At 35.1% G+C, this 13668-nt stretch overlaps 1 protein-coding gene across 1 annotated transcript in view; it reads left to right on the forward strand.

The window, feature by feature from the left end:
• Positions 1–7044: 7044 nt before the first annotated feature.
• CDK14 (cyclin dependent kinase 14) overlaps positions 7045–13668 on the forward strand; it is a gene marked incomplete at its 5' end in the record, with an annotated part of 305956 nt that continues 299332 nt past the window's right edge. The window contains one exon of the mRNA XM_004389659.2: positions 7045–7107. Coding sequence (XP_004389716.1) covers positions 7045–7107 — 63 coding nt within the window. The remainder of the gene's footprint in view (positions 7108–13668) is intronic.

Consider the following 13668-nt stretch of genomic DNA (forward strand, 5'->3'; position numbering starts at 1 on the left):
GACTCATGGCGACCCCATGTGTGTCAGAGTAGAACTGTGCTCCACAGGTTTATAGTGACTGATATTTCAGAAGTAGATTGCCAGGCCTTTCTTCCAGGGCACCTTTGGGTGGACTTGAACCTCTCACCCTTCTATTAGTAGCCAAGAGTGTTAACCATTTGCACCACCTGTGGCACCAATGGGTTTAGATGGAGGGATCTTACATTTCTCCAGATACAAGATCGAGTTCATAAAGGATGAAGGATGGAGAGGTGAATGTCAGAGTCCAGCTTGTTTCTCATCTGTTTCTTCTGCTAGCCTTTCTCTCTTCGTCCTCTCTTAAAGGACTGTTTTCCATTCAGGCCTGTTTTAAAAATGCCATTATATTCATAATTTGTGTTTGTTATCTTTTGTGTCTTTCCTTTTAAGTGTCATTGCTATGAGCTAATACTAGTCTAGTAGTTCTCAGGTCTACATGTGATTGAAATTAACTCAGACTCTACTGTTCTGAAAGTGCTTATGAGTAAAAACTCTTTGATTTTCTATGATCTTTCCATATCCTGCCTTTTTACAAAGGGAGATTTTTCTCCTGCTTTCTAAATTGATCCATCCACAGAGAAATCAAATCAACATGGGGAAACCCAAATTATAAACCTGGCAAACTCTTTTATTTTATTTTTGTACAAGTTGTGCTGGCTTTCCCAGTTGGCAAACTCTTTTATAGAGAACATTTAGCCTCCAGGAGGTTATGATTTCAGATATTGTTAGCTGCCATTGAGTCAGCCCCGACGCATAACAACCCCATATGTAACAGAACCGAATGCTGCCCTGGCCTGGGCCATCCCCATGAGTTGTTGTAGTTTGGACTGTTGTGATCCACAGGGTTTTCAATGGCTGATTTGTTGGAAGTAGACCTCCAGACCTTTCTTCCTATGATTTCAGATACGTTCTTCAAATTTTTCCCTTACGAACTCCCCTGCACCTATGTAAATAACCAAATAAAAGCTACTTGCTGGGTAGTCAGTAATAAAGAGGGAACCTGATTTTGAGAGGAATATAGAGTATAGGGATTAAGCCTTTTGGGCCCCTTTCTGCTTTCAGTTCCATCTTTGGCTTGATCTGTAACTCTAGCCACACTTGATAGCTTCATTTAAAACCACCCACTCCATGGAAGATAGATGTGCTGTTCTTAGGTATTTGGGTACAAAGCTGTCAGACACAAATGATTCTAATGGCTTTACCCTGAAGAACAGCAGTAGTGATGGAGTGAAAAAGAGGGGCGGTATGGGAAGCTGAGGTGAGGTGTAATGTAGTGGGGAAAGAGGAGATGTAAACCTGAACCATGATGGAGATTAGAGGGGAAACAACGGTTTTATTTGATGTATGGTCATCTGGTATCCAGTGTATAGGTGCTCCTTCTGGTATTAGAGCAAGAAATAGCTGGAGATGAAGCCAGATGGACCTGAGATTTTCGGTGTCTCAGCAGAGGAGAATGATCTGTTGGTCATGTGGCTTAGGGGCCTTCTGTTCAGAACTTAAATACCCAGGATTACTTTAAAAAAAGGCAGTGACTAAGTAGTGCCTTCGGGCATCATTGTTAAGTTCTGTATTTCTGAACCAGTGTAAATCATAAGGGTCAGGTAATGACTAGAACTAAGGAGAGAAATCAAAAGGAAGAAGCGATGTAATGAAATCTGGAATTTAGGTACATCTAATGCAGTTCCAGGCATAGTACTGTGCATTAAAAAGAGAGAAAGGAAAGAAACAGCTTTTATCGTAGGTAAAACAGAAGTTTGTGAGAAATGATTCTAGGGGAAAAAGTGTATATAGCTTGTACTACTTCCTGTCCCTTCCTCCATCTGAGATCCTCTAGATTCCTGCCACTGTGCGCCCAGAGCTGTCTGAGGTTAATAGTACATTTGCTAGACATAGTTTCAGTGGTTGTGTGTAGAGTGAGTGCAGTGAAGTATGAATGAGAATGGCTGGGCATGTAGACAGGAAGACCATGTACATAAGTAGAAAATGCCACCCCTAAGAGTTCCAGTTTCCCAATTGTATTTTTCATTCTTGTTTCTTACTGCAGTCCTCCAAGTATCTTTTCCTATTTCTAGCCCTAAACATATCACAGAAAATCACCATCTTCATCAGCATTTTCATCATCACTACCTCATCATCATCTATAGCAAGTACCATGTCCTGGGCAGTGTTCTGAAACCTTTATGGATATTTACTCATTAATTTTTACCATAACCATATGAGATAGGTACTAGGATTATCCTTAGTATACAGGTTAAGATATTGACATACAGAGGTTGCATAACCTGCCCAAACTTATACAGTTAGTGATAACCACGTGTGCATGCATGTGCTCTGTGTGTGTGTGCACACACGTGCATCACATTTTCATGCCATACACCTAAGGAAATGTGGATTTTAAACTCTGAAAGGTTTTGAAACATCTGTATTAAGTTTTTCAAGATTTTATTTCTGGGGAAGAACTCTTGTCTATAAGTCCTGACATTGATGTCGTTGGAAATCATATTCTCAAAAAGACATCATGTGTCACTTGAGGACCAGGAATTTTTTTCCACCTTGATGTTTTCTTTCTTTCTCTCTCGCTCTTTTTTTTTTCTTATAAAAGAAAAACTTGAATATTTTAGCTTTTTTGGAAAAAAAGTAATTTACAAGTATATAAAATTCACAGAATGTAAGCTCCTTGAGAGCAGGGACTTTGTTTTGTTTTTGCATAATCAGCATTTAATAAATATAATACCATAAAAGTTCTTTTATATACCCATCACCATCCCACTCTTTAATTTGTTCATTTGAGAAGATCACATTAATAGATTCATTATGTCAAACTATTCATTCCTAGGATTAACCTTGTTTTGTCTTGGTGTGTTAATCTTTTATAATATACTGCTATTATTTTTAGAATTTATGCATCTATGATCATATGAGAGTTTGGCTTAGTTTTTCCCTCCCTCCCCTTTATCTGGTTTGACATTGCAGCCTTAAAGAGGGAGTGGGAAAATTTTTATCTTTTTCTTTGTCCATAGACTAGCCTGTCTGTTCTTCAATCCTGTTGTTAAGTGCCATCGAATGTGTTTCACAGCATAGCAACCTTACAGGACTGCCCCATAAGGTTTCCAAGGCTGTAATCTTTAAGGGAGCAGATCGCCAGGTCTTTTCTCCTGTAGAGCCACTGAGTGATTCAAACAGCTGACCTTTTGACCTTTTCGGTTAGCACTTAACCGTTTTGCCACCAGGGCTCCTGTACTATAAAATAATTTGAATCTGTTATTTGAAGGTTTGGAGAATTTTCCATTAAAACTGCCTGAACTTGGTGCCTTTTTTAGGTATAGCTCTTCAATTCCTCTCTCTTCCAGAATCTAAAATTTAATAGCATGTTTTCTTAGAAAAAAACATAAATTTCATCTAGGTATCAAATTTATTGGTTTAATGATGTTTATAGGGAGCACTGGTGGCACAATGGTTAAGCACTTAGCTCATAGCCTAAAGGTTGGTGGTTTGAACCCACCTAGTGGCTCTGTGAGAAAGAGACCTGGTGGTCTGCTTCCGTAAAGATTACAGCCAAGAAAAGCCTATGGGGCAGTTCTACTCTACCTCATGGGGTTACTGTCTTATTTTTTCAGGGTCTACGTTTTAAGTTATGCCATTTTATCATTCTTAATGTTGATTACATCTTGGCAAAACCCTTCTCATTGTAAAAAATCAGACTTGCAGAAGATTTGTCTTTTATTGGACTTTGCAAAAAAATGAGTTTTTGTTTTATTGATCAAGCCTATTGTTTTCTATTTAATTAATTTCTATTATTAAGTACGTGAATCCCTTTTACTTTCTGTGAGTTTCTTTGTTGTTTGATATTCTCTAGCTTGAGTTTATTGATTGTTTTATTTATTTTCAGTCATTCTTATGTTCTAGTAAATGCGTTTAAAGCTCTTAATCTTCCTGTGAATAATACTGTGACAACTTGTCATTGCTTTGAAATCTCCTGTTATTATTCATTTTTAGATGATTTAAATTTTCTTTTAGAAGGTTTTAAGATATTTTTTAAACTTTCCTAGAAAATAGATTTTCTGCCTTCCTTGTTCATTTTCTCTTTGCCTCCGTCTTTTTGCTTCTTTCTTCCTTCTTTTCCTTCCTACTTCCCTTGAACTTAAGCCACTCTCAACTGGAAGAAAAATTTTCTATACTACCGAGAAAGTTCTTTCTACTAAGCTGTGATCTGATGCTTTCTTATCATTTAGAATTTTCATTTTATGCTTATTGAAAGAGCTCTGTAAGTTTTAATTCTGGTACCTTTATTTATTTATTTTTATCTTATCTGAAAATTTCAATAAATGGTTTCCAGATGACAGTTATTGCTCATCTTTCCATCTTTCTCCACAGATGGTCCTTAAGTTTTTTGTTGATCAGTCATGCCATCAAAGTAACAAATAAGTTTGCTCAAACATAGCCAATAACAACTGTGTTCCAACTACTGCTCGGCTAATAGTAATTATAAGACATATTCCAGTGTCAGAGAGGAAAAGAATAGTGTGTCTTAGAGTTGATGAAATACAGTATTAATTTTTAATTTCATGCATTTGTGAGAAGGGCATGGAATATGACTTCTGCTCTCTGGAAATTGTTCACATTTTCCTTGTGTCTAATACATTGTCAATTTTGTGAATATGCCATTTGTATTTAAAAAGTATGCATAGCATGAGTTTATTGGGCTCAAATGTAGACATGGTATTTGTATTATTCATATTCTTTATAGCCTTACTTTCTTTTGCCAATTTGATCTGTTGATTTCTGGAAGAAGCTAGCTAAACTCTTCAAGATCCTGTTAATTTGTCAGTTTCTTTTATTTCTATTGATTTTGGCTTTCGATGTGTTATGTTGTTAGGTGCGTAAATGTTTAATTTTCCTTGAATTCTGTTATGTCTAATATTTACATTGGTATATCTGATTCCTTTATATTGGTATTTTCAGTGTAAATAACAAAATAGAAATATGTAATATATAATATCTATATATATTTTTTATTTTCAGACTATGTTTTGTTTGTTTTTTGTTTGTATCTTATAAACAGTGTGTGTTTGATTTTATTTCTTTACCTTTTAACCTATTTGGAGGGTTCATATTTTTAATAAGAATTTTAACTCATCGTGAATATGTGATCATTGAGATGACTGGTCGTGCTTCCTATTTACTGTTGTTTTTGTTGTGTGTGAAGCATTGAAAAAATTAGGTACAGTTCTTGCCTTCATATATCTTATTGTGTAATCGGCAGTATTTTAAATAATACCTTATTTTTGTATATTACTTTATAGGTAAAGAGTACTTTCACATCTACTATCTTATTTGCTGTTCAAAAATATTTTCCAAGGGAGACATTATCTGTATTTGAAATGAAGAGGAAGTCAATAATATGGAGATATGAAATGGCAATTTGGGTTTCAGAACACATTCCTCAGTTTTTTAAATATATGAAATAAAACTTTTATATAGTTACTCAGGAAAAACTCCATGGGACCCATTATAATCATATTTTAGGGTCATATTTATGGAGCCATCCTATATCTAAAACTATTTACATCTATGTTTGTTTAATTTCTTCTTCCCTATGTCTGATGTTCTGTCTGACATTAGAGATTCAGTTAATTTCCGAATCATACATAGTTTCTGCCCTTATGGCGCTTTGACTTTTAGAAGGTAAATACCTTGGATGTGGTTCAAGACAAAGGTAGTTTTGTCCCAGAACATATCTAAGAGCATTTCTTCTGTTCCCTTTTCTCTTCTCACCTTTAAATGGATGGATCACTTCTTTCAGCCTCTACTTTTATCTTACTTAGAAGTAATTTCTTCCTGAGGCTTGCTGAAGTTTCTAGACCACATTAGGTTCCCTTGCTATATATTTGAACATTATCCAGTACAGTCTTAAAATAATATACAACCTACTCTGCTGATAATATTGAAGTGTCTGTTTTCTGTTGCATCTGCTCCATTCAGTTCTGTGTCGTGCCTGGAACATAATAAAGGCTCAAGAAATACTTGATGAATGAATGAATGAATTCTAAATTATGCTCTGTAGCCTCAGCAGTTACCACCTGTCATGCAATAAAACTCAATAAATGAATCTGCACTGTTGTCACATTTGCTAAAGCAAGGTTCTTCAATAAAACTTGTATGTAGTACTTCAACAGTTCAAGCCTGATAATGGGACACAAATGCTCATGTTTACTGGATTTTGCAGAATGACTAAATGTTTCAGTGTTACGTATCTTTCAGTATCTTCATAAGACAAGAAAAACTTGAAGAGCAACTCTACGTGTTTCTTGACAATTCTGTGTAGTACATAATATGAACAGAAAAATCTTTAAGAAGAAAATATAGGATTATGATCAAATTGAGCTTGGTATATTTAAAAGAATAACATCCATAAGATGCTATCTCACGATACTCCATTTAACTTATATCTGGATGCATTGTCTTAATTTATAATTTTGGAAGTATTGCTATTAATTTATAAAGTATATTTGCCCAGATAAATTCAGAATTTCTGGAAACACGAAAATTTTTGTTTATGAATACAGATATTAAAATTTAAATAAGCCACACGATTAATTTTACTACTATGATGTATTTGTAGTATTTTCATCTCAATAAAATAATCATAACTTCCATTTGCGCTTGGAAAATAGAAGATAAATAGGATTGTAATTAGATTTGTTAACTGCTTTAAATTTGTTTTTAAGTTAACTTACGGAAATATATATTCAATGTGGAAGAAATTGAACTCTTAACAAATTATGGACAGTTTGCCTTCTGATACATAGACATATTTAACATAAAACAGAGTCTAGAAGTAAAGGTAATGATTCAATTGTGGTTAAAAATGGGCAGGCAGACATGCAACTGCATACACTGAGATATCCACCCACTATTCTTATATTTGCTTTGTTCAGAGGTAATGGTGACTTGGAAGTAGAAAAATATTGATTCATCATGTTATAGCCAGAGGGATGTTAATACATTTTTCGTTTTTTCCTCTAGCACACTGATTTATGTCAGTACATGGACAAGCACCCTGGGGGGCTGCATCCAGACAATGTGAAGGTAGGAGAAGATCTTTTTAAGTGTTAGCATTCATTGTGCACATTTTCTGAGTTGAAGACTAACACATGTACCGTAACTTTATTTTTGTTTTTAATTCTTATCTAAAGCGAAGTAATATAGAAGTAAACCATAGCCACTGCTTCAGTTTAGTGCCTGTAAACCATATCTTAGCATTAAACATTATTTTTTGAGTTTTTTTTCCCCTCATCCTATTTTTTTCTTTATGGAAGAAATTGCATCAATATTGAGTGAGATCCACTGGGATCCTATTTTAATACTATTTTTGTAGAGGAACGTTTCAGGCCCCCTAGCTTGGAACCCCATAGTGAAATACCAAACTGGTTTCAGTATTCAATATTCATTGTTATGACCTCCAAAACAGTGTGATGGTCAGTTTCCAGTGCATATTTTTTCACTTGTACTTACAATAGATAAAAATAGTTTTACGTTCTACTACTCTTTCATTTCTTATGCTCAAAATTTGAATAATATGTGTCAGAAGAACTCAGTGTTCTTAAGATTTGACCTAGCAAGTATCTTGGGAACTTGTCCCCAAGTTTTAAGCTTGAAACAAAAGATTCTTTCTTGGCATATGTTGGGTGGTTAGAAGATACAAAAATTGTGTCTGAAGGCTTTAATGATTTGCTTACATTTTGTAATTCAAATGATTACATATTACAATCCTGAGAACCAAGTATTATGAATGTATTTGAAGTAAAATTATTAGTTTTCATTTCATCCCATTCATTATCAGCACCACTCTTTGCAACATGGCACACTTTCTTTAATACTTTTTCCTCTGCTTATACAAGTCTGTATGAACACGTGATGCTGCGTGTCTAGAAAAATAATGTATATACTACTGTGTAACTTACTTTTTTTCACTTATAATATATCATGGACATCCTTCTAAATCATTACAAACTATGTAGCTCAGTCTTGCTAATAATTACATATTATTCCATAGTGTGAATAAACCATAATTCTTTCAACTTGCTTATTCATGGACCTTTGGGTTGTTTCTGGAATGGTGCTATTATAAATGATTATACAGTAATTATTAGCATAAAAGCTTTACATTTTTCTTGGATATCTATTTAGTAGGATTCTTTCCTTAAGGAAGAGGTGTGATTTTAATTTTAATGAATTTGACTGGAACATTACCCAAAAGATTGTAGCTTGCAATCCATCAGCTATACATGAGAGGACTGTTTCCCTCTACTCTCACTAACATTGAGTGTAATAATCATTTTAACTTCTGCTGTTCTAACGAGTAAACATGGAATGTCTTTTCAGTTGGTGGTTTTCTTGACTACCTATGACACTGAGCACCTTTTCACATGTTTCTTGACTGTTTGTAATTTTTCTTTTATAAGTTGTCTGATTTTATAGATTGTCCATTTTTCTATTGTGTTGATTTTCTTTTTCTTAATAAGTTGTAAGAGCTTTTTAATATTTAGGGCATTAATCATTAAAGTTTTATGGCAGTTACATATGTTGTACATTAAAAAAAATTCTTCACAGAACGTATGTGACCTCTGATAAAACATTGATTTTTAATAAATAATAGAATCAATATGGTACTATAGTCTTTGTTGATTTTTCATGTCTCTTTTCTTGTTGTGGTTGTTCTTTTTTGGCAAATTTTTCTTAAATTTTTTGACTATTGAGTTTTCTTAAAAATCTGTGTCATTCGAAGTATGTAGTTTTTAAATAGTCAAATTGGAGAAGAAATTTTAATAGATGAAGTGGCTTGTTTTTTCTTGCCTATGTTCAGGTTTACCTGTAAGCATGAATATACTAACAAGAGCATAATTTTTTCTTTTCTTTTTTTTTTTTAAGCATTGAAAATTTTTCAAATTGTCTCCTTGTGTTTCCTTCATAGGGTTGATTGGGTTGAAAACAAACAGTACAATTGACATCCTTGTTCTTGTTTCCCACTTGAGACCTTTGGCTCTGAGGAACAGAGGGACCTACCGTTATTAGTGGAAATTAGCAGCTACTTCAAGTTAACTTTGACTTCTAGAGTGTCATATTCAGTGGTAGAATAGAGTTTAAAGAGCTAACTGAACCTTTCTGAAGGGCCATGTTATCACTGGACTTTTGTTTTCCTTCTTTGGTTTTCTTACCAGCACTCCATGTGTCATTCGTTATGAGCAAGTGTTGGTGAAAATTTTGTTGGTGAAACGAAAATACACTCCACAAACCATTTCTGTGTTCTCTGCCTTCAAGTCAGCATCACAGGTGATTTTTGTAGCATTTTAACTGTGAATTCTGCTTCTCCTATTACATTTTATTTTTCCTTATCTCCTGATGGTCACGAGGAGATTGCTGTCGAGGTTGCTGTTTTTTTCTTTTGTTGTTGTTCAGATTTTTTTTGGTAATTAGGTTGCACTCCTTGTAACAGTGGTTCAGTAGCTCTCATCTAAGTTTTGCCCAGCTTTTCTTTCATCCCGTGGCTGTTCGTCGTACTTCTAATACTCTCCAGCCCTCTCAGAGTCGGAATCAAATTTAAAATTTCTTCCAGTAGGAAAGGGTAGGCTTTTCTCAGAATCAGGGCAGAGAGCCTTGGGCATTTCTTACGACTGGCTGGTGGCCTCGCTGCCCCCAAGGGCCTGTCTGGCTCTTCCCTTGCCTGGAGGATGTGTGGACTACCATCATTATGGCCTGTTGTGCTGCTGCAGCCTGCAGTTTTCCAAGGCATGCTGGGGGACAGAGGTGGACTTGGTGTACATCCTGTCCCGGAACTGCTTATTGCTAGGTCTCCACTGTAGAGCAGAGGAGATGGGGTGAAGGTGATGGTGGGAGGGGACCTGCAAGGGCCATTCTAGAATAATGGGAGGGCAGGTTGGCTGGGATGGAAAGGGCAGTGGGGGTGCTGTAGGGGTGAAGTGTGAGGGGAGTTGGTGAGGTACAGGACCTGACCCAGGTCTTTTCAGAAAACAGATGTCAAGCCCACGCCTCCAGACAGAAGATTGAAAGAGTGTCCTGTGGAAAATCTTATCAGTCCAAGAGAACAGACCTAAAGAGTCCAAGTAAACTCTAGAGACCCCAGCTGACAAATAAGTAACTTGGAAGAAGCAAAGTTGCTTGCATTGATCAAACAAGGAAAGATAGTGAAGAAAACTTTGGAATAAAATCCAGACTAGTATTAATACTCTCTGAGAAGTAAACAAGATGTTGTAGCCATAAAACTAGAATGGTATATTATTTTAAAAAGCAGAATTTAGTGAACAAAAAAAAGAGGTCTTGGAAATTAAAAATATAATAACAGAAATTAAGAACAACAATATTAGCTAAGGATGGAAGATAAAGTTGAAAAAATTTCCTGGAAAGTAGAGCAAAAAAGATAAAGATGAAAAATGGAAAAGAAAGTATCCAAAAGTTAGAGTACCAGTCCCAGGGATCCCATATCTGCATAATGGTAGAAAATACAGTAGTGAGAATCACTAAAACTATCATTAAACTATAGTTTTCCAGACCTAAAGGATGTGAATTTCCAGATTGAAAGAGTCCATTAAGTGTCCAGAAAAATGAATGAAATAAAAATGACAATAACATTCATCATTGTGAAGTTTTAGAACACTGGCTCACAGAAACATCTACGAAAAGAAAAAGTGTTTTCTACAAAATATTAAGAATTACAGTGGCATAAGGGTTTTCAGTATCAGTGACGGAAGGGAGAAAGCAGCAGAGCAAAGAACTTGAAAGTTCTGACATTGAAATGATCTCCAACTGTGAATTCTGTACTAAGACAAACTATCAGTGAAGTGCGAGGGTAAATTTGTCATTTTCAGATGTGCAAGGGTTGAAAGTTTTGTCTATCTTGGAAGCTTTCTCAGGAAGCTATTCAAGGATGCACTGTACCATAACTCAGGAAATAAACCAATGAAGAGAAGACAAATGGGTAACAGAGTTCACCATAAGAGAGAGGTGAAGGATAATCCCCAGGATGATGGTGAAGAGGATCCTAGGATGACAGTTATTCATCAGGCTAGGAAAGCAACCAACCAGTACAGATTGGAGCAAGTTAGAAGGCTTCAGGAGAGATTTCCTCAAGAAGATGAAATTGATGACAGAATACCTAATGTCTTTGTGCAGGTTCTAAGATGGGAGGAGAGAAAACTAAGCAAAGGAAAAAATAATTAAATTGTTACCAACACCAGAAAAACAAGTTGATATGCAGGAGAAGAAAAAGAAGTCATAGAAAACTTTATACCTCAGCTATAAGTAACATTTACATGATCATAATAATATGAATACTGAATGGTAACCTAATTAACAGAAAAAATCACCTGTCTTTAAGTTATTCTGATGGAGCCAAGCCCATTCCAGGACCAGCATCCCGGAACAGTGACCCATTCCAGGCCTATCACCCAACCCCCCATATAAAAGAAAGATCAGAACCAGTGAGATTAAGGAACTTGACTCTCTGTCCAGTGTTCTTTTCTCTACACTGCGTGATTAATACTTTACATTACTATAATAAACTTGATTGTGGCTTTACATGCTCTCAGTCACATAGGTTTATCACCACTTTCATACTGAAGATAATAGTTATACCTTCTCTGAGGGTATGAAAAGTTCAAAAATAGAATGCAGCTTGTTGGTGCCGTGTATTTTGGCATCGGAATTACAGTGCATGGAAGCAGACGGCCCTTATTACCATGTTGGTTTCTGTGGGAGGCCACTCACCTAATTATGCACTGACTTTTCCTCACCGTTTGTCTGTTTAGAGACCAGACACTCCCTCCAGGGTTACAGTTAGGATCTGCACTGCAGGTGAAATTATTCTCCAGGAAGACTGACTCTGACATAGTGACGGATGTCTTCTGGTTATTTCTGCTTGGTATATTAACATACTGTTTTTTCATGTGATGATATTTATTGTCACTTAAATTTGTGAATGCAAAATGAAGAACATCAGACTAATATTTACTAAGTTAACAGCTGTTCGTAATGCTGTGCTAGATGTTAATTTAAAAAAAAAAAAACAGCTGAGCTAAAATAAGGCACTGTGATGGTTCTCTATAAATTTAAGGAGATGTGAAAAACAGGTAGATATGCTATTATCTTTAGAAAAACATGTCCTTTTAATAACTCTAAAGCTCTGTGTTTGGCTGGATAGTTCATGGATTATTAAATGATCAGAATGTGATAAATACTGAATATCTATTATGGTAAACAGAAGGAAAACACAGTGATTAAATTCTTTTGTTTCTACATTTGGTAATTTGAACTCTTAGGTCATCACTACATCAAAAACCAAAACCAAATCTGCTGCCATTGAGCTGACTCCGACTCATAGTGACCCTATAGGATAGAATAGAACCGCCCCATAGAGTTTCCAAGGAGTGCCTGGTGGATTCGAACTGCTGACCTTTTGGTTAGCAGCCAAGCTCTTAACCACTATGCCAGTAGGGTTTCCATAACTACATCTCATGGTGATATATAGAAATGTATTAAACTCTAAAAATGGACTTTAAAGTTTTTTTGTATATAACTTGTTTATTATAAAACTTGAGATGTCATGCACTTAAGAACTAAGGAGATTATTCCTCAGTGCAAATCAGTTAGAATTTCAAGCATTATAAAGCTGATATATCTTTGAAGAATGAAGGAAAATTTTTTAAAAAATAAAAAAACAACTGGAACAGCACACAGCTCCTGTTTTCATAGTAAAGTGTGGAATATTCTAAGGTAATTTTGTATCAGTTCACAGCAAGACAGCTGTTAAAAGTTTTATCTTTCTTGATGTATATTCCTTATAAGCACTGGAATAGATTTATAAGGAAAAATGTCAATGTTAACTACATTTCTAGAATTACTTTACTACTTTAATAGCTTATAGAATGTGTCCATTATCAGTATGGCATTCTGTAATAAATACTATTAACCAATGGTTTGTTTCTAAGCATAATGCCAATTTTTGACAAATGGGTAATTTTAGCAGCTAATTACTTAAGAGGGCAATTTAAAATCTGAATCAAAAGCCTGAGGACATTGGCCTTGTTATAAATATTTATGATGATTAAAGGTATAGCAACTGATTGTTAACATGATAGTTGGTATCTAGAAACTGTTTAGTATTTTCTTGGGCAGGATGAGTTTTTTCATCTCTCACAAACCATTTGCTATTGGTTTTTGGCTGTTATACTTGATTTGAATGCAGAACTTGTGTTAGCTCTCCATTTAAAAATTCTTAGTGATTTACAGATTGACCACTGAATTTTAAAATATGACCATCACTGTCTAAATTGCCTCCTTCATTTAGTTTTTCATGTGTTCTTTAGAAATTGATACGCATGAGAGACTGAAAATTAAGGTTCATTAAAAAAAAAAAAAGATTAATTGATGCTGTCTCTGGCTGATATTCAGAAATGTAGATGTCTGAATCTTATTACCATGATGAGATTGAATCTCCCTGCGTCCCATCTTTATGTAATGTACTTCCATTTCCGTGTTATCTTGATGACTTTTTTTTAGAAGGTTTCTTGCTAATACACATTTGCCAGCTTTTAGGGAACTGTTTGGGAATAATTGAAAATGACCAAAGTAATT

Source organism: Trichechus manatus, unplaced genomic scaffold, assembly GCF_000243295.1.
Source record: "Trichechus manatus latirostris isolate Lorelei unplaced genomic scaffold, TriManLat1.0 scaffold00253, whole genome shotgun sequence".
In the NCBI taxonomy this organism is placed as follows: domain Eukaryota; kingdom Metazoa; phylum Chordata; class Mammalia; order Sirenia; family Trichechidae; genus Trichechus; species Trichechus manatus.